Genomic DNA, 26,471 nt, shown 5'->3' with positions numbered 1-26,471 from the left:
TTGTTACCATTATGAGAAATGTTCCAATTATTGTACCAGGATATCTTACTCAATTACGTTCTACTTCCTTTTTACCTTTTCCCCTCTCATGGAAGTCATGTGATGACCCTCCTGAACTGGGGAAAGTGGTTTGGTTTTCTTCAAATCCATTGTGGATCCATTAAGTTAGGTTTAGAGTGGGCTGGATGAGGCTAGGTAGTGATTCTTTGCTAATCGTAAATTGTTCACCTCTGCAGAATATGATCAGCATACATTGACCAAGTTAGCTCTGACGTGCGTTTTTATTTTCAAGTTTCAATATGTATAAGTGTTAACTGAGATAGCTGTAACTTGTCCAAAGGCCTAAGAATCCTGACTTGGTCTTCTTGAGCACCAATCTGGATAATTTTGTTTTGTTTTTAAGTTAAAATTATAAAAAATAATTTATTTGAGCAATATTGAAAAGAATGCCTTTTTCTGGCATAAAAAATTTACTGACAATGTGACAAAATCTCAAAAGTCTTTTTAAATGTACAAGTTACGTTCACTAGTATCCTATAAAGGATCTATAATTATTTCATATCTTACTTCATTTTTTTTTCGATTTCATGTAAAATATTCTTTGACTTCTCTTTATTTTTCAGTCACATGAACGTTTATTACTATAACTGTGTACAATTACTCACCGTAACCATTTTCTATCAACAGAGGCAATAAGCTAGAACAGAGCTATGCCTTCCAGCAGTTTAGTGCTAACGTGGAGGAGGAAGAATCTTGGATTACAGAGAAACAGCACTTACTCTCTACAGGAGACCTGGGAGACACCATGGCTGCTGTACAGGGTCTGTTGAAAAAACATGAGACATTTGAGGCAGACTTTCAGGTCCACAAGGAGAAGTGTAATGAGATAAAGAAAGAAGGCCAATCTCTCATCGAAGAGGTACGTGTCACTTTTTAAAACAAATTAAAAGTTATTTGTTTGCCTTCTCAATATTATAATAGAACCAAAAGTTTATGAATAAAGCCATAATAATGTACATTACAATTCATGATAATGGAATGATCTAATAAGACTGGGATTTTATTGATAAATTTTTGATATCTAAAAAAAAAAATCAATAAAATAAATAAATAAGATAAAATTCCCTTTATTCATCCCATAGGGGAAATTTGTCTCTAGGGCTTATTCCAAGGGAAGACTGGAAAAATTGAGCTAGGGCGATTTGACTTGCTCAAGGCCACACAGCGTAGTGGTGGGTAATCAAACTCAGTACCTTTTGGGTACGAAGCAAAGACTGTAGCGCTGAGCCACGCTGCCAGTTGTCTGTTTTATTGAGGGTGAATCACTCATCCCTGTAGAATCTGGTGTTTCTTATCTGCTTTGTCCTTGGGTATATTCTATTTATTTTTTTAAACAAAAGAACTAGTAAACAAACATCATAATTGTCTGTCTAGTCATAAAATTCTTAAATGGCTCTTCAAAATCGACGTAAACAGACTAGCTGACTGAAAGTAGAATAAATACATACACCATAGAGGGACTCAAACCAGGGACCTGCTGGTTAAAAGGTGAGTAACAAGATTGCAAAACTGTACTGTACAGAGTCTGTTTGATAAAAAGCATTTGAGACTCAGCCCAAGCATCCAAATGTCTCCATTTAAATCGAATCAAAATCCTCTTAATGCAGGACGAGACATGATGCCTATAAGGCCTATAAGGCACTCTTACAATATTTTATTTTGACTGAGACTACCCTGCCTCTAGCTTGATACTCATTTAACATATGAATTTAGAAGGAGAATGTGAATGAAGAACCTTTTTCTAAGGACAAACTTTTTTACCACAGTAGCATTCAAACCAGGGACGTTCCAGTCTGAAGGCGAGTGTTAAACCACACAACTGCAAAGCTGCACAAAGAAAGTACTCTGTTGGACCAATAAAATTAATGTTTGAAACTCAACTCATGGAGTCCAAGTGTCTCCATTTGAATCAGATCAATACTCTTTTTATCCAAAAACTTACCATTCCCCGATCTGCTTCCTTGCAATATTTGATCTTTTTATCACATAAAAAACAAAACAAACCAAGACATGTTCAAACTGCTTTATCTGTATCTATGGTGCACCCTATTAAAAACAGTTTGTTGTTGGTGCAACGTTGGTTTTTTGACTTTGCAGTCAATGTTGCGGCTAATGGTGAAATGCTTTCACTGATATTGCATTTACTTTCGCCTTGAAGTATGTGCTTATGATTTTATTGATCAACATCTTTATTTATTTTTCTCCAGGGTAATCACAATGCTGACAGTATCAGTCAAAGAATCCAGGGACTGGAAGAGAAGCTGGAGGAATTGGAGTCTGTCGCCACTAGAAGGAAATCTGCCTTGGGTGATAACTCTGCCTTCCTACAGTTTATGTGGAAGACTGATGTGGTTGATAGCTGGATAGGTGAGTAATAGTTTGGCTTTTGCTTCTCTCTTTTTATTATTTAGATTTTTCAATTTTGGATAAGTCATTCAAATCTTAGAAATGTCTCACATCATACTTCATTGTTGTGAAGGTCGGGAAAATTGGAATATAGCAAATAAATTTTAATCACAATTCTGGTAACGTCTTGTTTCCTCATCGTTATTTTTGTTGTTGTTGTTGTCAATTCTTCCTTTTATTTTTCTTCTTCTCTCCTCCCGCTTCCTTTTCTTCCTCCTCCTACTCCATCTTAATTAATTAATTACTTAATCTCTAATTCGCTAGTTAAGTAATAATTTACTCCTTACATTTTCATATAGAAATAATTGTTTATTTGGTGTCCAATTTATAATATATGAATTTAATATTGATCTACAGCTGACAAGGAAACTCAAGTGAGATCTGAAGACTACGGCAGGGATCTTTCCTCTGTACAAACATTCCTTACTAAACAGGTAAATCGTAGTTGGGGAGCAATAAACTGGGGATTATTCTACAAGTCATTAAAAGCGAAAGTCCACAATTGTAAAGAAGAAAAAAAAGATGAAATGATTTTCTTTTGTATCCCAGTCTATAAGGAGTTTGGAACAAAAGAATGGGTCAAAAAGACCAATACGTAAAAAGGCCAATGCGCTTATCAACTGTTACTTTTACAATAATGAGTGCCTGGCACCTCAGCATAGTTAGTTCTTTTATTCCTTCCTTTTTCTGAATGTATACAAACTAAAAACAAAAGAAAAGAATATACAAAATCAAATTCTTTTATTTGGATTATTACCTATCATTATAGGATGGGTTGGTCAAGGACAATTCCATTCGTTATTGTCTTGTCTGAAAATCAACTAAACTTAAGATATGTGTTTGTGTATTTTTGCAATGCGTTTAGGTAAAATACTCACAACATCCACCAGCCGGTTATAGCGTACCAAGACACAAAACTATGTGTGACATTGAACGTTTATAGTCATTATCATTAAAATGGCTGTTTAAAAACGTTAACCAAGAGCTGAGTGACATAATCTTCATTCCTTATATATTTAAACCTTTCATAGCTTTGAATGTGGCATTGATTTATGTTATGTTAATCATCTGTACTACATGAAGGTATCCTTCAATAGGTCTATTGCAAGCAAAGTAGTTCCTGTATCCAATAGTTTAAAATCAATTGTCATAAACTTATATTTCTCAGTCAATCATTTTGCAAATGGAGATTTGTAACCTGTTAACTTCCATGCTCTGGAAAACCATGTATTAAAAAATTTGGCCAGAAAACTTGTCCTTGAAATATCAATCGATTTAAATGACCCTTATCTTGGAAAAAACTCTCAAACCTAGGACTTCACAAGATGAAGGTAATTTAAATTGATTGATATTTGAAGACAAATTTTCTGGCCAAATTTTTTAATACATGGTTTTCCAGAGCATGGCAGTAAACTGGTTAATGAACAAATATAACATCCCAATGTTTAGGGTTTCCCCTTTATCAGCAGAGTAGATGATGAATGAATTATAATGTTCTTGGATGAATGCGACATAAAAAAATTAATTAATTAAAATTTCCATTTATTGAAGCCCATGGAAACATTTTTGTCTTAAAGGTTCTTATTTCAAGAGAAGACTGAAATAGCCCAGGCATCAGCCCCTGTGCATCACTGCAAAGTGGTTAACAGGGGTTAAGTTTGGCTATAGAAATATATAGATATTGATATAGAGATATAGAAAATTGGTCTCAAACCCAGGATCTTTGAATGTTGATGCAATGCCTTATCCATTTGGCCATTGCAACCCCCCCCCCCCCCCCCCCCCCTCCTGCTTACACAGATGAAAGTAAAGTATCATTCTCCATTGTCAAATCATAATCATGAGTACAATTATCTTTATTCATTTCATTGCCTCAACAGGAAACGTTTGCAGCAGGTCTGGCAGCCTTTGAGAAGGAGGGAATCTCCACCATCACCACCCTGAAGGATCAACTCCTGTCGGCCAAACACGAGCAGACACCAGCCATTGAGGCAAGATACAACGCTGTCATGGCACGATGGCAGAAACTCTTGGCCGATGCTGATGACAGGAAACAGAAATTGTTGCATTTGCAGGTGAGTAGAGGATAAACAATGGGGGCCACAACAACACAGAGGCCAGATCTCCAGAATATTCTGGATTTCAGGTTTTTTAACTTTTACATTTTTTTAAAGATCCACTTTTATAAACTGGCCTGCCTCTGTGGGGAATTCTCTTCATTTTGAAAGTTTCTTAACTTAATATAACTTCTTTTTGTTATATGCATCATCATCATCATTATCCTCATCCTCATCATCATCATCATCTTCACAAACCACCACTACTGCAACCTCAGCCACCACATCATTATAATTACTACCACTACCTCTACTACAACTCCCACCGCCGCATCATCATTATTTCTACCACCATTAAAACAATCACAACCACCACATCCCACTATCACAACCACCACATCATCATTACCACCAACATTACTATGCACTCACTTCATTTTGAGATTTTTACATTTTATTTGACAATATTCAGTTATAGAACTTTTGCTAATTTGAACAAAAAAAGAGATTTGAGGTTGTATTTGACATCCTGTTTTCATATCGTATAGCCCTAAGCAGATAGGATTTTGTGTGCAGAAATTCATGTTTCGGCCTTGGAATTCCTCTGAGTGGTGTATGGAATTTCTGTGAGCCAAATTTTGTCTGTTAAAATTTTTTAAATTTTTACGCGAATTTCATTTTTAAAAAAAAGTTGCCATCCAGTGGCATCCTTGAAAAAATAGGAAAGCTTTTATTTGTCATTCTCATTCTTTCCATCAAGAATGCTTTTATTCCTGATTTTCATATATTGTATATTTCATTATTAACATTATTTAAAAAATTATTTTATTTCTCAGGACAAGTATAGACAGATTGAGGATCTTTACTTGACATTTGCCAAGAAAGCATCTGCATTTAACAGCTGGTTTGAGAATGCTGAGGAGGATTTGACTGACCCTGTGCGTTGCAACAGTGTGGAGGAAATTAAGGTAACTCATTAAAAAGCATTGCCATGAAAAAAACAAGTCCTTCAGAATGATCACTAGGCCCCCGAAGCAATTTCCGTGACTTGATAGGAGAAGTAAAAGAAAAAAAAAAAACATGAAATCAGAGTGCAAGTTTCACCCTTATCAGATCTCATTATATTTTGCTACTCTTTCACTGGTGGGTGGAGAGGGAGGTAAGAAAAATCTAACATTAATCTGGGTTGAACTAGATGCCTTTGTGAATTTATCTAGTACTGGTACTCTGCCAATCAAGTCACACCAAGTCAAAATAGAAGAGTTAGTCGATAACACTAAAGAAGTAAAAGGAAAGGAAGTAACTTCAACATTTTCATTCTTTTGAGTGTTTTTTTTTTCTTCAATCAATAGTTCTCATGCAATGTCTTTTTTTTTTTTTTTTTTTTTTAGATTATAACATATTTTTTGTCTTATCCACCTATTTACCAATCATCTTCTAGGCTTTGAAAGAAGCTCATGAACAATTCAAGGCATCACTGAGTGCAGCTCGTGATGACTTCAAGTCCCTGGAATCTTTGGACACCCAAATCAAGAGCTTCAAGGTGGGACCCAATCCCTACACCTGGTTTACTATGGAGGCACTGGAAGAGACTTGGAACAATTTGCAGAAGATCATCAGGGTAAATAATGCTCCTCATCTGATTCCTTATATGTCTCTTTAGTAGTATTTTGAAAACTCTTTCAAAACGTTTTCATCCTTAACTGGGAAGACAATTAGTGTGCAATGCTATTCTCTTCCATGAATCTAATTTTAAAAATCTGAGACTGCGGTCTTGAAAGTACATGGGAGTTGTTTTAAACATTTTAAAAATAAAATCGAAATACATATTTGTTTATGTTTGGGCCTTGTAATGATTAATGCCTGGATGGGGTTCCTGACCCCCCATAGTGGGCAGGGAGGCATTTACTGTCTTCTATCCCCCTATATCTGTTTTCTAACATACCTTCTGTCTTTTTATTTTGGAATGAGATTACTTGGTTTTGTCTTGGCCCTTGTGGGATACCCTAGCTGGGAGGGAAACAGTCAAATGTATAGTTAGAATTTTGGGAGATGATATTTTTTGTCTTGTAAATCATCTCTCTGTAATGCTCTATATTATTTTTTGTGTATGTATGATTTGTAAACATATGAGTGTATATTCCTCTTAGTGGGGTGAGACATTTAGGGGATCTCAAACTAAGTACACTGATGCTGGTATTTCCTTGGAATCTACACCTGTTCCCTATTTGAACCAATTCCCCTTTGTCTTACTTTTTCTTGCCCGCTTTAATTGTTATTCTAGAACATTTTACGATCACATTTTCCTCCTTTTTACTGGAGCTGATACGACCTAATGTGTTGCAAGCACTGTAAAACCCTTAAAAACAAAACAAACAATGATTAATGCCCCGTAATCAAAATGCTTTATGGCACTGGTTGAGTTTGTAAAACCAAGACTCAAGTTTCGAAGAATATTATCTGTATTTTATAGAGTGACTTGAAAATTAGCAGACCTACAGCTTCAGGCTGACAAGCCATTGAATCTGGTATGATATGAGTTCGTGGATAGCTCATACGGTAGAGTCACGCTCTCACCGGCCAGGCGGAGTTGTCGTACCAATAAGGTTGCAGGTTCATACCCCACCACCGCCGCGAAAATTTTTATTCTCTATTGTCTTCTGGCACTTTTCTACTCATTTCATCTCTTGTATGATATGAGTTAAACTTTGGTAACATCTCCTTTTTAATAGGAAAGAGACAATGACCTGGAGAAAGAGAGTGCCCGTCAAGAAGAAAACGACCAGTTGAGGAAACAGTTTGCCCAGGCAGCTAATAATTTCCATTCATGGTTGACACAGACTAGGTAAGGAGTAGCTGTAAATTGATACATATTGTTTTAAAATGTAACATTTCGGACATGTTATCCTGTTACAGCAAAATTTATTGTATGATAATTTGAAAAGTTATAATTACAATGAAAAGTTGCTATACAGGGCAATCGTAAGGTCCTTGCTTTGTAACCAGAAGGTACAGTATGTTTGACTGACACACCTTGATGAAGTCACTGTGGAAGATGCATAGGTTATTTCAATCTTCTTTTGATATTGACACCAAAGACAATTTTCCTCATGGGGATGAATAACAGGAATAATTCATCCTTATATAAATAGCATTTTTATCAAAGTACTTTGTTTCATCATCTTCTCTCTGGCTGAAGTCATCTTCAAATTAATCATGCTAGTGACAGCAAGAAGTTGACAGGGTGAGAACAACAAAAATTGTCATCACTCCACCCCCCCCCCCCCTCCATACAATTCTGTTTTTAGTCATTCAAAGAAAATAAATAATAACTTACATTGTTCTTGTTTGCTAAAGTTTTGTTTCTATTTTAGCTATAAAACAAAATTGAATTTGTAACTCAAATGTTTTTATTTCTTTCAGGATGTGGCTCTTGGACGGGTAGCTAATGCTTGCTGCCTGTCTTTTTTTTTCTTTTTTTTCTTTTTTTTTTTCTCTTTTTAAAGTCTTGCCTTTTTCAACCATAATCCAGCAGTCAATGCTTGGTGCTCTGCGATCTATTGAATGCTTGCCTGTCTATCTGAACTGTTTTATTATTTGAATTTTAAAACTGAGATTGACCAAGATATCTTGTGAAATGTGATCATTCACTAATCATCCGCAAACAGTTGCATTGCATGGTATATTCACTTGAACCTGATACTGAACTGGACTTTGATATAAGGGAGTGAAAATTTAACACCTACTGTCCCTCTAGAAAGCGTTTCTTCATCTTACTCAACCAGAGGCAGTCGATTAAAAAAAAATATATACTTCATATGCTTGCTATCCCTTCAATTTCATCATTTCCTTCCCTTTCTTTCTTTTCTGTTTTTATTTCTGACTTCGATGAATCCCTCCTTTCTCCCTTTTATATCCTTTATATTTTCTATCATTTTCATGATGGACAACGCTGCTAGTATGTGTTAGGAGTTGATGCATTCAAATGAATTTAGATCTGTTTGCTTTTCATTGTTCTAACAAAATCCCCCCCCCCCCCCCCCCCCCCCCCAATGTTGTCATTAAATCAGAAGTGAAAAGGGTTAATGGCATGGATTTTAAAAGAGTGACAAATTAGGGAACAGGCACTGTTGTAAGATAAAGATATGAACAAGTGTGTACGAAACAGTGCCAAACAAGCACATAGCAAAAAAAAACAAAAAACATTCCAAAAAATCAGCCTGCCTTGACGAGGGATCGAACGTCAGACACTTAATTACTGGTCAAATGTTGCTACCATTACACTGCAGAGGTTATCCATTAGTTGGGACAATTTAATGCATAAAATCGACCCGTTACCTGATAGTTGGGTCGATTTAATGCCTAAATTTAAAGCATTAAATCGTCACAACTATTGGGCAACCTCTGGCATAATGGTAGCACATCTGACACAGTAATCAGAAGGTCTGAGGTTTGAGGCAGGCTGATATTTTGGGGGATGGTTTTTATTTCTTGTAATTTTCTCTCTGTTTTGTCCGGCACTGTTTCATACACAATTTTTTCAGATTTGTATTAAAAGTGGAAATGCATTTTATAAATTTCTTCAAAAAAAATTTCTTCTACATGACCATGTTTTTGTCATGATGATTAGTCATGATTTAAACGTTCTGTCTCTCCTATTGTCGACCCAATCTAACAAGCATGTTCCAAAGAAATTAAACTATTTTCCTTTCTGTTGACATGATTCATGAAAAGAACTGTTTACTTAGTATATCTCGCAATCAAGACACAACAGTTCATCTCTGAACAGAAAAGGCTAAAAATCCACTCCATCCTCCTCTCCCAATGTTGTTGGTAATTGCTGTGCTCTATGCCTGTATTCAATATAGAATTTTTAATGAATTGATAGATGAGAAAGAAATGAGAAAACATAAATAAATCAACAAATCTAGGCATTGTGACCTCCAGAATCAAAATCCGCTTAATATAAGCACAGGCCAGCTACAAGTATGCTCTGCTTGATTCCCGAGGACTTTACATAGAAACAGTGACCACCGAACAGTGATATATGCATGATCAAGCTAGGTTGGATTTGAGGTTTATTCATTAACTTCCAATACAAGCTGGACAAGTACAATAGCAGACCTGCCACTGATACAGATATAATAGATACATACAGGTTTTTTGGGGGGCTGAAATTCGTCAAAATTCGGATTTTTTTATTTTTGGGATCCAGATCAGATTTTAAAGTTTGTTTTTAATTTAAAATTGGTGAAAGAAAAATAATGTTATTTTGCCCAGAAATGGATATGTCTTCAAATTGAACTCCACTACACCAGTTCTTGATTACATATTGTAATGTGACATGTTATATGAACAATGGTCAAACTCACGCAGTTTGGGTTTATACAGATTATATTCTTCTCATTTGGATTTTTACCTTAAATATACAGATTTCTTGTTAGTTGTCTGTGGCAAGTCTGTAACAGCACATTAGTTTGTAGACAGGATATGATCCTCTGATGTTGCATTGTATGGGTTGGGGGGGGGGGTAATGATGGATGAAGCCTCTATTAATGTCATCGCAGCCAGTCACAGTTCGTAATGAACCCTGACTCCTATCCTAAGTTTGATCATTTCAACGAATTCTTTTGATGGTCAAATTATTATACATGTTTAAAAATGGATGATTTATATCGGTCCTAATTATCAATTCTCTTCCTCCCACTCTCCAACCCTCCTTCCTTCTTCTTCTTAATATGTTTTTAAAAAAAAATAACTGGAATAACTATGAGTGAACCATTCACTTTAATTGTTGCGGTTTGACACAGTTGTATAGTTGGATAAAAAAAGCCATACCAGTCAGAATGTAAATTTAGCCATGGTGATATTATCATGAGTGATCTACCGTTTCCTCATAGCTGTATATGAGCGGGTGGTTGGATGGGAGCATCACCCTTGAATCATATACCTATGATGTTCGCATGGGTGTACGATCTGATAGTGATGTCGTTTCTTCTTCTCTTTACTAGCCTATCCTGCTTCTTTGGTTTGTGATTGTATTTTTGACAGGGGATATTTTTTTTCTGTAAATCTTCTGCCTGTTTGTCCTTGGTTATTTATAATTTAGCTTATGATATCTTTAGGTTATGATTTTGATTTACATTTGTACTATTTTTGTTAGATTGCTTGTTTTTTTGTTTCAGCGGTCTCTCATATAACCTCAATTGTGTTGGAAGAGACCTAAAGCAACAAACAAACAAAAAAAAATAGCTGTATATGAAGCTCATTGTTGCCTATTTCTTTCACATAATATATTGTTTTTCTTATTTTAATGGCAAAGATCAATCAGAAAAAATATGGAATTGTGATTCTAGATGGTTGTTTCTCATTGCATATTTTTTTATCACAGGGCTGCCATGATGGAAGGATCTGGAACTCTGGAAGAACAACTGGAAGCCACCAAGGTAAACTTTATGATAATGATAATGATGAGGATATTGATAATGTAATTATAGACATAGTCAATCTTCTCCCCTCCTTTCATCCCATTTTGAATGGTGGGTTATAATCGCAAATACAAATTAATATTAATATTAATATTTATGGACCAGCGTGGCTCAGTGTTGCGATCTTTGCTCTGTACCCAAAAGGTACCGAGTTCGATCATCCGCCGTGCTTTTTGGCCTTGAGCAAGTCATCTCGCCCTAGCTCACTTTGCAGCGCTGCACTGTGTATGACGCCTGGGTTATTCCAGTCTTCCCTTGTAATAGGCCCTAAAGAGAAATTTCCCCATGGGGATGAATAAAGGACATTTTATTTTATTTTATTTAAGTATTGTCCTTCAAAAATAGCTTAGATAGCCACTTAGCAGATTACATGTTTAGCATAGTTGAACCGCCCATTAAGATCCCATCAAAGGGTTAGACGTATATACAGGTCAAAAGATCTGTTAGGGTTAGGGCCTTCAATTTATCAAAAAGTTTATATATTATAGATACAGGTCAAAAGATCTGTTAGGGCTTTTTATTGACTTTTATCTCGATGAACTGAATGCCAAGATCAGCAAAGGCACAAAACGCCTAATACGCTGGAAAACTATACTATACTAAGATATCTTTACAGTTGACTTAATATCCTTTAAGGATCTAGGATGAGGCTTTATGAAAAACAAATGATCGTGAAATTGAATTACTGAAAACATTTTTAAAAAAAATTTCTTCAGAAAAAGGCCACTGAAGTGCGATCACAGAAGGGACATCTTAAGAAAGTGGAAGAGCTTGGAGCTGCCATGGAAGAGAGGCTGATTTTAGACAACAGGTTGGTTTATTGTGATATACAAGAAAAATTAGCTTTTTAAAATTGTATTCATTGATTGCTGTCTTGCTTTTGATTGCATCATTCCAGTACAATTTTTTGTATTCTGGCTGTCTTAGTTTTTCTCAGTAGCTTGTTAGCACAGACAAGTGGGAAAACTAAATAAAAATATATAGATTGTCCCACTATTTTCCTTTTTCTGGAGCTTCAATGACATTACAGTGTTACAGTTGCAAAACTGCTCAAACTATTACTAGCACAATTCTATTTATTTTAAAACTTTATTCTATGTTGCCGGTGAGAAAAAGATATGATAAAATTATGAAGGGTATTGTAAGAGTTTGATGAGGATGAGTATGCCTTATAAACGTATTAATTTTTTATTTCAAGTTTTCAGTGGGTTTTTTTGTTGTCCCATATGGTCTTTATAAAACGTTGTAAATATTTTTTGTTCACAGATATACAGAACACAGCACTGTGGGATTGGCCCAGCAGTGGGATCAACTTGATCAGTTGTGCATGAGGATGCAACACAATTTGGAGCAACAGATTGAGGCCAGAAACAGGAGTGGCGTTTCCGAGGATGCCCTAAGAGAATTCTCCATGATGTTCAAGTATGAATTTTTTTTGGGGGCATTGGTTATTTTGATTTATCTGTATTGAATTAAACAATACAGGTTTTATTCATGCAATGACCTTGAAACTTGAAATTGAGGGTAGACACGCCACACCTGTAAAAAGGCTCAAATGAAAGGATTTTGTTCTTGAAAGTATCAAGTTATGATTGGAAAATGAAGACAATTAGACTTGAAAATCTTGTCGTTAAATAAGTAGAACATTCAATTTACACTTGAACAAATTTGGTTTCTATCCACAACTGGTTGGAATTTTTATTTTTATTTTTTTTTTTTTTTTGCTAACTTCAAAGATGACAGAATAATGAATATAGAATATGAGTCATATCTCTCATGAAATTAAAATGAGCAAGAGTAAGAGAAGTTAGGGTGAAATAAAAATCAATTAATCCTCTATATTTTCCTTTAATTGTCTGGGTTTTCAACAAGATCTGGTATATTGATTAAGATATATTTTTCCTATCTTTGACAGACACTTTGACAAAGACAAGAGTGGCAAACTCGATCACCAAGAGTTCAAGTCTTGTCTCCGTGCCCTTGGTTACGATTTACCCATGGTGGAAGAAGGACAGACAGACCCAGAATTCACAGCCATTCTAGACATGGTTGATCCCAACAGGTAAGATCTAAAAGACTTCCTATTACACTGGTCAAATATTATTTTTTAAAAGCCCATAACGTGAGCTTTTATATTGCACAAGATCCAATACTAAATGTGGTCTGATTGCTTTATAAGTGATCCCAAGCCAGTAATTAACATGCAGGAATATGCATAACGCCCTTAAGGTGCTATTGCAATTTCTTTTTGACAGAGATAATGCTGTTACCGGCTAGGTACTATTTTACATGTGAGTATGGGGAGAGAATGTGAGTCAAGAGCCTTTTCCAAGGACTTAATTATGCACCACCACAGTGGGGCTCAAATCAGTGGCCTACAGGTGAAAAAGCCTAAAAGTTGCACATCTGGTAAATGTATTTGATTTCTAAAGAAAAACAATTGGTTGTAACTATGAGTTTAATCATTAGCTTGTCTGGTAGTCATTCTACATTATTCACTCATTTACTAGTACTCTGTTATCAATCACAATTTATTATGTTTTAATGTCCAGGTTAGTGAAGTAATAGTTTCAGATTGTGATGTTCAAACGTTCCGTTGACATCACCTTCTTTCACTATTTCTATTTTTTTTTTTCTTTTCAAGTTTTAGGCTTTGTAAGTTTAATTTTAACAAATGATTATTATTCACTTTCAGTTGCTTCATTACCTTTGTGCTTCTCCTTTCATTTTAAATGTAATTAATGCGATCCCCTGCTGTTTTTTACAGAGATGGTTTCGTGTCATTACAAGAATATATGGCCTTCATGATAAGTCGGGAAACAGAGAATGTCCAGTCCAGTTCAGAGGTTGAGCAAGCATTCAGGGCTCTCACGTCTGGAGAAAAGCCTTACATTACTGCCCAGGAGTTATATGCGGTGAGTGGCCAAATGCTAAATTCCATTCTGTTATTCAGTTATAAAATCTGGAGTGAAGCCTGAATTAGAAAGGTTGAATTAAAGTTTTTTTCTTTCTTTTTTTCCTCTTCTTAATATCCAAGGTCTTAACTGATCAGGTGAATGACTGGCAACAAAGAGAAAATGAATTATGTCAGATGGAGGGAGGGATATGATAGATAATTTTTAATGGTTGAGGTTGTTTGGCAAGTGTACAATTAGTGTAATATTGCAAAAAGTGGAATGAAATCCTATGACTGGAACGGATGTGTGAACGATAGTATAAGTAATTAACCTAATATTACATAACTATGGTATTATGTGCTGGTTTCAATTATGGTTTCGCCAAATTGCCATTATCTCTTTTTTGTTATTTATTTACTGGTGCTTGTATGACCTTAATGTATAGCAAGTGCCGTATAATCCTTAAAAACAAAAGCAAACAATAATTATTTACTTATTTATTGGTTTGTTCATTCCTTCGTTTCTTATTCTTATTCATTTTATTTATCTTTTATTTATTTATTTATTTATTTACTAATTTATATTGAATTATTCATTTATTTATTTACTTACTTCATTTGCAGAACCTGACAAAGGAACAAGCAGACTACTGTATAAGCAGAATGAGTCCATATGTGGACAAAACAGGCAGAACTGTCCCCGACTCTTACGACTACGTCGATTTCACTCAGCAACTTTTCGTCAACTAGATTCTACCATGCTGTTCACTGTCTGTCTCCATGACTGTTACAGAATTTGTGCACCAGAATCAAAACGTTGATAAATGAATTTTTTTCTCATGATAATGAAATTCCAATCCTTGGAAAAGTTTTTACCATCTCTCCAATGAAACTGGAGTCTGAAAGAAAAGTAATTGAAATTTTAATCATTTAAGTACCTTACTATTTGGCTAAAATGTATATTCTGAATTCCAATTTGCTTTACTTTTTGTCTCTTCTTTCATGTCAACTTTAGTGTTAAATCTTTCCACTCTTATGTACATCCATAAGCAGTACTTAAATAAGATAATATAAGAGCTGAAATGATGGTCTTTTTTTTTTTTTTTTTTTTTTTTTGATCGGATTGTTCTGGTGTATGAATCCTGTTGACTTTGGCAGGGCTTTTTCTAGATACTTTTTTATCAATTAGAATACACTATATTTGACTTATTTGAACGAATATAGTTGTGAATTCCTTTTTTTTTCCTTCTATTTTGCTTTCCCCTCAATATTTCATTCAACCTTCATTATTATTTATATATAATAATGTTATGGTAATTGATATATTTCTCATTTAATATACACAGCAGTGGATTATTGGTTTATTTGGTTGGTGGTTGATGCTTTCATATTTTTGGAAGCTTTCTTTTCTAACTTTTTATTGGAGAATTATTTTTATTGCTTTACTGTTTTGTAACGTTTAAAAAATCTAACCTATTAAAGGCATTGATTACTAATCAGCTGATGATAATTTTCTCCAAGAAATTAGTTTGTTTTGTTTTATCCTGTACCCTCCCAACTCATACCACGTAAAATTTTACAAATAATATTTGTATAATACTGCAATATTTTTTTATATGTACGCTATTACCTTTTAAAGAAATTGTAATGTAGATGACCTTTTCTTTTTAGTTAGAATATGCTCTCCGGTATTTGTAAAAGTAACTTTGACACGCTTTCATCTTGTCATAAGCACAACTTCGTCTTTGTTATTGTCTTTAAAATAATTTTTTTTCTTCTCTCGCTTTGCTATAGTTTTTTTTTTTTTACAGAATCATTGTTATCCTTCAGAGTGATCGATAACAAATCATTTCTCATCACTTTGGCTGTAAATGTTAAATAAACCTCTTCGTATATTTGTCATTGAGACTCTTTTATTTTTATTTCCTGTCACTCCTCACCTTTTCAATCTCTTAACCCAAATTTCGACCCTATTCTCTGCATATTGGGCTGCTGACTATCTTGATCAGCCTCGGCTGCCAAAGTATAACAATTAAATTTATGATTATGTATGCTGGTAAAATGCTGAATTGACATTTCAATTTAATGCATAACTTGGTTAGTGTCCCAAGGCATGGTAGTGTGCTCCATGGAGAACCAACCTCCCACATACCTGTCAAGACTGTCAGGGAGCCTGTTTGCATGAATTACATGATGCTATCTAATCTGCATTTGTATATTTTCTCTTAATTACAAGTCTGAAAAGCACTGTACATGTGTGTGCATAATGGCGTTCTTGCCTAGGAGCGAATTTTTGAAAACAATGGTGAGAATTTTCCTATAGATATTCCCGGACTTGGCCTGAATTACATATAGAGGTTGGATGGTACATTAGGGGTTAAGAGATAATATAATCTTTGAGGTGATGGCATTTGTAACTTGTCTTTTTTTTTTTCTTTACAAGCGTTTTTGAGTCTTTAATCTCTCAAATGTATGCATGTGAAGTTATCATGGAAGCAAGAAGCAAGTAGTTAGAAATGGGAACCTTCCACTGTATGGTCTTATAAATAAAGAACAAACATGGGTATTGCTCCTTTTCTATGTAGTTTCTCTTGTAGTCCACATTTTAAAAATTCATCATTTTAAACACTCTCGGTCAAAACATTAAACACTTTCAGTAAATTCACCAGACTGAAATAAAGCAAAGCCTCATATGGTCAGCAAATCTCCCATATAAATATATTAAGACTATAGAACTAGCAGAAGAAAGGAACATGGCTACCCTTTCCCAACAATGACAAATGTTACCTTTAGTTGTGATGTTGCTCCTGTGAATGAAAAAAAAAAAAAGAAGTTGAAGACGGTAAACAGAAGATTTAATTATCAAGCTGCGACAGACAGGAATGGATTGAATTAGTCAGAAAATCTTGATAATTTTGAAGCGGATTTCTTCAATTGTCTGATTCCAAAATAATTCATTTTGTATTTATTCTGTATCAGATTTGATAAGTGTAAGTTTCATTAAGTCCACTTGCTCCAAGAAGGCATTGTATTCACAACATTTGTACTATTTAGACTCTCAAACATTCCCTTTCGCTTTTCGGTTATGTGATTGTTTGGGGTGACTCGGTGGTTTATTTAGTTTTGATATTTGATTTTTTTGCGGTTGTGATTAATTATTACATATTTTATGTATCAATTTATCATAATATAACCGTATCATTACGATTTAAATGGTTGTTCGAGTTTTACATTTTGTCATAGAGTTTTTAGATAATTATATTATTAATATTCCATCACTCTATAGTAATTTTATAAATGTGATATTTTTAATTCATGTGTTGAGTTATTTGTAGTTTTATAACATGTTCTTTTCAAAGTGAGTATAGAATAATAAAATTATCAGTATCAAGTAAATGTTTTTTTTAGCACTCATAAATTGTTGTGAAGTACTTTTGCCTCACAATTACATGGTATGTAATTTTGTAATGTAAATTACAATCAATATTTATGCTGAATCAGAAAAGAGTGGCGCATTATTTAATTTACATAATAATTAAGTGTTACACTAGAGATATGATATGGAAACGTTTTGGTTTCTTTTTTTTCTATTTCACTCTTTATTCATGCTGTAACCACAAACCCTACATTTTAATGCAATAATAAACTTTAGTCCCTGCTTGAGTGTTCAATACAAATGTTATTGTGTTTAGTCTTTCTGCTTGTGTGTTTGTTTGTGTATTTATGTGTGTGTGTGTGTGTTGCAGCAAAGAGTGTGTAGGGTAACGTAGTTACCAAGAGCTCTCACTTCTCTTAACCGCAATGCTATTGTCGCGTGCCAGGTGAGACAGCGAGGTGGGTGTGCTCCGCGTGTATCATGCGCGCTAGGCTTACTGATACAATGAAGAAAATACGAGTAGAAGACGGAAGATGCGTGGCTTCACCAAAAGCGGGAAGTGAGAGCTCTTGGTAACATAACAATCGTTACCTACACGCTCTTTGGTTGCAGCACCCTTGGAGTCATTGGGGCACGCAAGCTCTTGCTCAGCGGCAACATCAAGATCCCTCATAAGAGTAAGAGTAGTATCCATTGACGTGTATGTTGTCCCAAACCAAAATACATCAGCTATTCCATCAGGAAATCTAAGCGCAATTCAAGACAATTTATTTTGAGTCAGACTCCTAATAAGAGTTCGAAGTTTCAAGTTTATGTATTGTTATTGGTAGGCTTTCACCAATAAATCACAAAAAGTGAAAAAATGACTCATGAAGCCAACAACATCGATGGGAATTTCCCGCTTTTTTAGAAGTTTCCCGCTGAAATAAAATCAGCTCTGGTTTCAAATCAAACCCATGGTAGCGCGGAAAATTGCCATTTGAAATCCCAAATTTTGCCATACCAAAACAGAAAATTTTGCCACATTTTGCCATAGAAGTTAACTATTCGTATTCAGATTCAGATTCAGACAACTTTATTTATTCCTGGAGGTCAATTGAATATTACATTGGTCTAAAGATGCAAATAAAAAGTTACTCAGGTGCAAATCACAAAGAAAAATGATTAAAGACATCAACCTTATATCAAAACAAGAGACCGAAGCCTGCAAAGAGAAGCATCAAATTTTCATTACACTGACATCGCGGAAAATTGTCATTGAAAACTTAAATTTTGCCCAATTTTACCACCGGGGTTAAAAAATAGTGCAAAATAGAGAATTTTCATGACAAATTGTAAACTTTGCGGTATATAGCGGGAAAGTGCGAATTTTGCGGCCGCAAATTTACCATTGCGGCTGCGAAAAACCACGATGACAGAAACCCGCGATTTTCTGTGATATTAATGAATAACAATGTGGAATTGAATGTCAGCTTAAATTGAATGTACTCGTACGAAACAGATCAAATGGACGTTTCGGGTTTCCCCTTTATCAACAAAACAGGATGCATGAAACACTATAGACGAATGAGATATTATCTCTTATCTCTTATTTGTCTTGGAATGAGATAACTTAGTTTTTGTCCTGACCCTGGCCGGAGTCCTTGGCTGGGACTGTTATTTACTGTTATTTTTTATTTTTAACACGTGACTTGTAAACATTTGAGTGTATTCCTCTTAGTGTGATCTTTTTCCTCAAGTCCTTTTAATTGTACATCAAGAATGTTTTTCCTATTCAATTTTCTTCCTTTTTACTGGCGCTGATATGACCTAAATGTGTTGCCAGCGCCTTGAAACCCTTAAGAACAAACAAACAATCTCTCTCTCTCTCTCTCTCTCTCTCTCTCTCTCTCTCTCTCTCTCTCTCTCTCTCTCTCTCTCTCTCTCTCTCTCTCTCTCTCCCTCTCCTCTCTTGACATATTATATATTAACAAAACAATATGTTAACACTAATAATTGTGGGAAAAAGTAAAATAATACCATATATAACCACAAACTATATAATAATAATAGTAATAATTATATTATTAATAATAATGATATTAATAATAATAATATTATTATTAATACTAATAAAAATAATAATAAAAACAACAAAAATAATAACAATAATAATAATAATAATGATAATAAATAATAATAATAATAATAATAATAATAATAATAATAATAATAATAATAATAATAATAACAATATTAATAATAATAATAATAATAATAATAATAATAATAATAATAATAATAATAATAATAATAATAATAATAATAATAATAATGATTGTGTAATTCTACATGCCAGGGAAGATTGTTTTGTTTTAAAGGATTGTACTGCCTTTTGTGACACATTCAAGTCATTTCAGCGCCAGCCTAAAAGTCTCATCCAGACATGAGCACAGGATCCCACTATGAAGAACAAATTCAAATGCTTACAAAACATGATATTAAAAATTTTTTAAAAAAAAATTACAGTATATAACATTATTTTACAAAGAAATATCTTCCAAAACTAATACTATGCATTTGACGGTTTCCCCCTTTGCCAAAGACTCCGGCCATAGCCAGGACAAACCAAGTAATCTCATTCCAAGACAAAGATAGAAACCAAATCGGAACACAGGTACAGCGGGACAGAAGACACTGCAAGTGGCCTCCAGCAAGATTGATTATGGCAAATATATTGATTGTACTATGAGGAAGGATGGAAAATTGTGGCTGCCATATCGAGTAATTAACTATTTAAAGAACTTCACGACAAATTACCAAAATGTAAAGAAAAGTATGACTGACACCTGTCTTCAAGCAACTGCCAACCTTAATACTCCGGATGGTAGATTTTTGTCAGAAATACAATACGGCCAATCGTCTCATAGGTTTTATATTGGGATGAACCTACGTGTACTTCTTTGCATGCCTGATACCCCGTATTGTTACGGTCTCGGTGTTGTACTCTCAAACCAACGCAGAATACTGTCCGTTACAACAATATTAAAATGAGGTCATAATTGGGTCCGGTCATGATATGAGACCTGCAAGAATATTCACGTTGGATGAACTGATGCTTAATATTGAAATCTATTTCTTTAAAAAAGTGAGTTGAAATAAAAGTTATCATTGAGGATTTTTTTATTAATAATTTTTTTTTTAATTTCCCAATTCTCTTAATTTTGGCTTTAAACTCGTTAATCTTTAACTAGTCCATTCCAATAAAACACCACATTGACGCGGATGAAAGGTCAAATATTTTGTTTGTAACATCAACCTAAAAGCAAATTATATATAATAATTAACCAGCACATATTAATTAACATTTGGCTTTCCACAAGAAACTGTCAAAAAATATTTTGACCAATCAATTATTAACATCAAACATAGTTTTAAAAAAATAGAATAATATGATGTAATGTTATATTATTTGTTTGTTTCTTTGATCGTTTTTATTTATTTTAGTCATAAATAAATTACCATTTCCAAATTGTGCCTGAGGTACTGGTAGTTGATTTCACGTTCTTTCTTTAAATATATTTTTGTTTATTTGTTCATAAACAAAACTTACTTTCTTTAAAAATTATGCACCTTACAGTTAACTGAATGGCTATGACTACTTTTCATCAAAAGAACAATACAGCAATGAAGCGCCCAAGTTGATTGAATTCTCATCATCATCATATCGTTGCCGGAAGGAGGCGTACGGGGCTCAATCATGGGAACTTGGCAAAACCTAGCACTAGCAGGAAGGAGATGTACGAGACCTAGGTGTGAGAACTTGGCACCTACTTTGAGTTAGGAGGTGCGCGTGACTCGGACCAACGGTGCAGCCGAAGTGGGAACCAAACCTCCTAGTAGGTTGGAGAAAACTCCTGGCAGGTAGGAGTAATTGGACCCAGACGACTCCCGCCGCGCAAATGCGCAGAGCTTCAACCATTGACGTGGTTGTGAAGGCTTAGGTTGTTGTATTCTGCCTGGTGACCGGTGCAGGCACAGGTTGGGCTCTGCATCTAGGTTCGCAGAAGACCGCGTATTTACACTTGGTGTTGTAAGACAGTTGTTTTTGGGGATGTCTGAGAATTTGCTAGGTGTGCCGAATATCTTCCCACTAGCGGGGTTTGTATATGGGCGGCGGAGATCCGATGTAATGTCTGACGAACTATATGGAAAAACCGGGATAATAAGGGTGTTGGTAGTGGCTGCTGCTGCCTCCCACACAAAAAGACGTGTCGTTTCCCCGTTGGTGGACACGCCGCCTTACAATGTAAAAAGAGGACAATGCAAACGTACTATCCGGCGTCGTCCTCATTGACGTTGGCTACCCGCACTCTGAGATGACAAATTATGTCTGCCCATTCCTTTCGTCTGTTGGGGTATCGTGTAACTCTCTTCCATTCATATCTGTCAATTCTAGGATGTTTATATAACTGGGCCTTGGTCTTTCTCTTCTTCGCTTGCCCCTCCAGTTTCCTCTGTACCACATCTTTCATTACGGTGCAGCGGTTTCTACATAATATGTGACCGAAAAACAAACTGAGTTTTCTCCTTTTGATAAAATTTAGTAGTTCACAGTGCGCTGTTATTTGTTCTTCTTTCCCTCCAGCGTACCCTCGTCATCCTTCTGTAAAACCACATTTCAGCAGAGTTTATACGTTTCCTGTCTTTGTTCTTGAGGGTCAATCCGTAGGTCATAACTGTCCACACCAATACTTTTACTTATTTTATTTTCAAATTTTGCCCGATGGATTTGTCATTATTGCTTAAAGAGGTCATGATATTTTTTCGCCATTGCAATTCGGTTATTCAGATCAACCGAGCAGTCGCCATTTTCCGTTTAAGTGGATCCCAAATAATATATTATCTAAAATGAGACCCACCTTCAATCTCTCCGTTTATAATGAGTATGGCTTGATCTTGAACTTCTCCGGCTTGCATGTATTTTGTCATTTTAGCGTTTAACTCGAGGCCTTTAAGCCCACATGCGTTGTTTAGATCATTAATGAATGTTGTTGCCTCTGAGTGGTTGTTAGTAAGGATTGCGGTGTCATCTGCATATCTGAGATTTGAAATTTTTCGACTTCCTATTTTAATTCCAAAATTTTCAGCAGCTGCTTCTCTCATCATCTGTTCGGTGTAGACGTCTATGTGCTGAATAGGTACGGTGACAGAATGCAGCCTTGTCTTACACTTGCTTCCATTGTGAAGCGTTCGGTGTGGTTGCTGTCCCACCTAATTCTAAGTTCCTGGCTTGTGTATAAAGATTGTATGAGGGCAACAAGATGTGATGGGGAAACCCATGTAGTGTAGGGTCTGAAAAAGTTGTTCAAGCTCAACACTATCAAACGCTTTGCTGTATGTAGTCTATGAAGATGATGTATGCCTCTTTGTGAATTTCATTTAGTTTTTCTATGATAACTTTATAAGTTCTGCTGGGATGCCATCCAGATCCGGAGATTTACCATTCTTTAGTCTTGATAAAGCCTTTTCTATTTCGTGTATCATGGTACTGGTTCTTGTGGTTTTATGTTGTTTTGAAAGTCTATGTCCTTCGCCTGCTGTGATGTGAAGAGTTGTTCTCCATACTCCCTTTTATCGCATCATGATTTGTTCAGGATCTGTTAGGGTATGTCCTCTAGAGTCTTTTATTGTCAACTGATTAGGCTTGAACTGCTTTTTTTTCATTATATATGTATTGATTTTTTCATGCATTTCCTTTGACACATTGCAACGGTCAAATAGATTGATGTTACGGCATTCCCTTTTTAGCCAGGCTTGTTTATCTTCTTTGATTTGCTTTTGACATAACTATAACATTAAATGTTTTTATTTATTTATCTATTTCTTTTTGTATTATGGATTTCTGTTTGCCGGACTGATATCGCTTATCCATGGTTTTGCCTTTTTCTTTCGTTTTCGTCCAAGGAAAGAGTCTGCTGTTTCGTGATATATGTAGGCCCCTATAATATTCTTCATATCTATCCACAGATCTTGTGTGTTTTTTTTTTTCCATCCTGGGTGTCACACATAAGTATGCGCTTTGGTGTCACAAAGGGCCTCAAATCGTTTTTTTCCTCCTCTAAACAGAATTGCCAATTAGGCGTTTTTTAAGGGTGAATTGCAAAACTTGATAATTTTTTTTTTTAAAGCTTGGAGAAATTGGGCTTGATCAACGTTTACGTATTTGCAGGTCTGCGAACAGAAATTGTTTTGGGTTCATTGTTGTGATGGAAATACTCTCAAACCAACGCAAAATGTCTTTATTATAAGTTACATTAAGTCCAAAATTGTGTTCTGTTATCAGACCCGCAAATTATGAGTGTAGTGTTTGGCAATTTCACTTTTCTTTTCAAAACACTTTCTAAGACAAATTCACACTAATTTCACAAGTTACACATATTTTTTATACAAGTTGAGTACACTGCACTGAGGTAAGAAAAACAGATTTCAACTTATTTCTACTTCTTTGTGCATGTTAGCCAAAAAAAAAAAAAAAAAAGAAAAAAAAAGATTAAAAAAAAAAGGTCTTGTTTGGCTTCAAGGAAAAATCAATCTGGCACTCCGGAATGTACAATGTAAACAATAGTCCAAGTCAATGGCAATGACATCTCTACTATCATTATCATTGATAATTTCTTTACACCGTTGAACTTGAATGGAAAAGTAAGACTTGCTGATTTTCACGTGAAAACGTCTTGAACTTGATTAGATTTGTTACCATGAATAATAAAAATAAAATAATAAGACTAAGACTAAACACGAAGCTAAATTCTGATTGTGGCCTCCTTCGCCTTCGCCTTCCTCCTTTCACCATGGGCATGGGCTTTGAGACTCTACTGACAACCATCTCAGTTCAGCAATGCAATTCCATTTCATTAGGAAATTTTTGCATGCAAATACTACCTATAGTCTCAAAACGAATAAAAAATAATCATCATCAGCATCATCAACAATCGTCATCAGCATCATCACCAATCATCATCATCATCATCAATCATCAATCAGCATCAATATAATCATCAATAAAAATAATATTATTATTAATATTAACATTACAACAACAACATCATCATCATCATCATCATCATCATCATCATCATCATCATCATCATCATCATCATCATCATCATCATCATCATCATCAGATTCACAGCTACAACCACCACCACCACCATCAGCAGTTCATCACCATCCTCATTATCATGAGTTGGGCGATGAATATAGAATTGAGTGATCATATTATAAACATGAAATAGAATTAGAGGCAGGATTCGTCAGTGGTCAGGAACAGCTAAAGCATTTTGCAAATTACACCTCACGTATGAGGTATAGCGGCGAAAGCGGTATAAATTGCCACTGTAATGAAGGTGGAGAGAGATGGAAATGATTTCTACTTGTTTGGTGATATATCTGTGTATAACTTTTTAAAAAATGGTTTGGTTGAATCAATTCCACCATTTCTTGCTATTGGCAGTGCAAGTAAGGTACTTACTTACTTAGACCCTTCACTCCGGCTGGAACATAGGTCATCGACGAATCCTCTCAATCTTGTCCGGCTCTGTGCCATCTTCTCAGCTTATTTTTAGATGCTCCATCAATGCCCTCCTCCAGCTATTCCTTGGCCGCCTTCCTAGTTCCCTATGGGTTCCATGTAAGAGCATGTCTGGTAATATTTGTTGCAGGCCTTCTCAGGGTGTGGCCGAGCCATTTCCATCTCTTAATTTCTACCTCTATTTCTTCTTGGTTTGTCATTTCCCATAGATCGGTATTTCTAATTTTGTCTTGACATTTAATCTGTAGTATTCTTTTCATACAGTTGTTAATGAAGGACTGTATTTTATGACTTTGTGTTCTTTTCAAGCACCATGTTTCATAAGTAAGGTAAAACTTTTAAAAATCCTTCACCATAAAAAATGATAGAATACATAGTTGGATTATACATGAAAGATAGTCATCAGCTTATCATTTCAAACAAGTGGTTTTGTATAGCAGTGTGGTCATTGGTTTGCTTTCAGATATTGCCTCATGCTCAGAGAATATCTGATCTCAGCATGCATGTATTATTGATTTATTATCAACAGGTTCGGTAACACCTTTGGGTCACCATCATTTACTTAATAGTTGCCCTTTGCTCAAATTAATTTTTTATGTTCTGGAGTATTTCTATCTTGAAACTAAGTTTAAAACTTCCAAGGGATGTTGATACCGATGATTTAAATAAACAAAGATGTAGGAAATAATCATTTTTTGAATAAAAATTAATATGATGTCCTCTGCTTCCCTTCTAAGGCTGATGCTCCTCGTTGGACATAGCTTCCAAAAAGGATTTCCATTGTGATTTTTGACTGTGCCAGTCATCTTGCTTCTGTGGTTGTTCTCCCCCATCTAGTCTTACATGCCATCTGGCCACCTTCTACTTGACCTCCCTCTGCTCTCCTTGCCCTTTTTAATATGACAGCTTCTAAAAAAAAATGAAAAAGAAAGTTGAACAAGGAGTCTTTATAAGCCGACAACTAAACATTGTAAGTGTAGTTTATAATTCTTTTTGAGAGACTATAAGTGCAATACTTGTTATTCACTTAGCCATCTTGCCCCCAGCTTATCATCGACTTTCAATAATTTTATATGAAGTACTTCAGAGAAAACTTGTGTGTTCAAGAATCTGATAAACTGAGGAAATATCATTATTGGCTAAAGACACAATCCAATGCATTTACACTATTTTGCCATCCTACACATTGTTACCCATTATAATGGATAAAATCAGTCATGCTTAATATTCAACATTTGTTCGTGGTCCCATGTGTGTTGACTTTAAGTTGATTGACTGTGTTTCAATGCATGATTTTTGAGAAAGGAAAACTTATTTTAATAAGAGATATATTTTTTTCCCCAGATTGTTTGCTACTAATCCAGCCAATTTTATATATTAAAAATGAAGTTTGCTGAGCATCTTGGGGCTCACATCACCCCAGAATGGAGAAAACAGTATATTCAGTACGAGGTACGTATTATTGTTTCCTTTTCTGATTAGCAAAAAACAACTCAATCTTTTAACTGAAAATGAAGTGAGCCTCAAGATCATCGAGGGCAATAAATCTGACCTGAATGAGGTCTTTACAAGTCAGAACTGAGCTATGATGCAATTTATGTTTTAAATAATGATT

The 26,471-nt window shown here is 35.0% G+C and overlaps 2 protein-coding genes across 6 annotated transcripts in view; both read left to right on the top strand.

Moving 5' to 3' along the window:
- LOC144980018 (spectrin alpha chain-like) overlaps positions 1 to 17,584 on the top strand; it is a 73,900-nt gene extending 56,316 nt beyond the window's left edge. For 2 of the 4 annotated variants that reach the window (XM_078927456.1, XM_078927453.1), the window contains 14 exons: positions 688 to 919; positions 2,268 to 2,427; positions 2,824 to 2,900; positions 4,347 to 4,541; positions 5,360 to 5,491; positions 5,965 to 6,144; positions 7,256 to 7,368; positions 7,947 to 7,964; positions 10,915 to 10,969; positions 11,728 to 11,822; positions 12,278 to 12,433; positions 12,927 to 13,073; positions 13,779 to 13,926; positions 14,532 to 17,584. In XM_078927456.1, the coding sequence (XP_078783582.1) occupies positions 688 to 919; positions 2,268 to 2,427; positions 2,824 to 2,900; positions 4,347 to 4,541; positions 5,360 to 5,491; positions 5,965 to 6,144; positions 7,256 to 7,368; positions 7,947 to 7,964; positions 10,915 to 10,969; positions 11,728 to 11,822; positions 12,278 to 12,433; positions 12,927 to 13,073; positions 13,779 to 13,926; positions 14,532 to 14,657 (1,834 nt within the window). In that variant the 3' untranslated portion in view covers positions 14,658 to 17,584. The remainder of the gene's footprint in view (positions 1 to 687; positions 920 to 2,267; positions 2,428 to 2,823; positions 2,901 to 4,346; positions 4,542 to 5,359; positions 5,492 to 5,964; positions 6,145 to 7,255; positions 7,369 to 7,946; positions 7,965 to 10,914; positions 10,970 to 11,727; positions 11,823 to 12,277; positions 12,434 to 12,926; positions 13,074 to 13,778; positions 13,927 to 14,531) is intronic. The other 2 variants (XM_078927457.1, XM_078927454.1) reach the window with 1 other exon arrangement.
- A 6,278-nt stretch (positions 17,585 to 23,862) lies between these two features.
- LOC144980013 (solute carrier family 53 member 1-like) overlaps positions 23,863 to 26,471 on the top strand; it is a 22,812-nt gene continuing 20,203 nt past the window's right edge. Inside the window, exons 1-2 of one of the 2 annotated variants that reach the window (XM_078927447.1) lie at positions 23,863 to 23,967; positions 26,201 to 26,308. In XM_078927447.1, coding sequence (XP_078783573.1) covers positions 26,240 to 26,308 — 69 coding nt within the window. In that variant the 5' untranslated portion in view covers positions 23,863 to 23,967; positions 26,201 to 26,239. Of the gene's footprint in view, positions 23,968 to 25,722; positions 25,827 to 26,200; positions 26,309 to 26,471 lie in introns of those variants that run through there. The other variant, XM_078927449.1, reaches the window with a different exon arrangement.

This window comes from Berghia stephanieae, chromosome 9, assembly GCF_034508935.2.
Source record: "Berghia stephanieae isolate SIO BIC M18660-M18661 chromosome 9, UCSD_Bste_1.3, whole genome shotgun sequence".
NCBI classification, from domain to species: domain Eukaryota; kingdom Metazoa; phylum Mollusca; class Gastropoda; order Nudibranchia; family Aeolidiidae; genus Berghia; species Berghia stephanieae.
The sequence above is the reverse complement of the archived record's forward strand: the minus strand, read 5'-3'. Positions and strand labels throughout refer to the sequence as shown.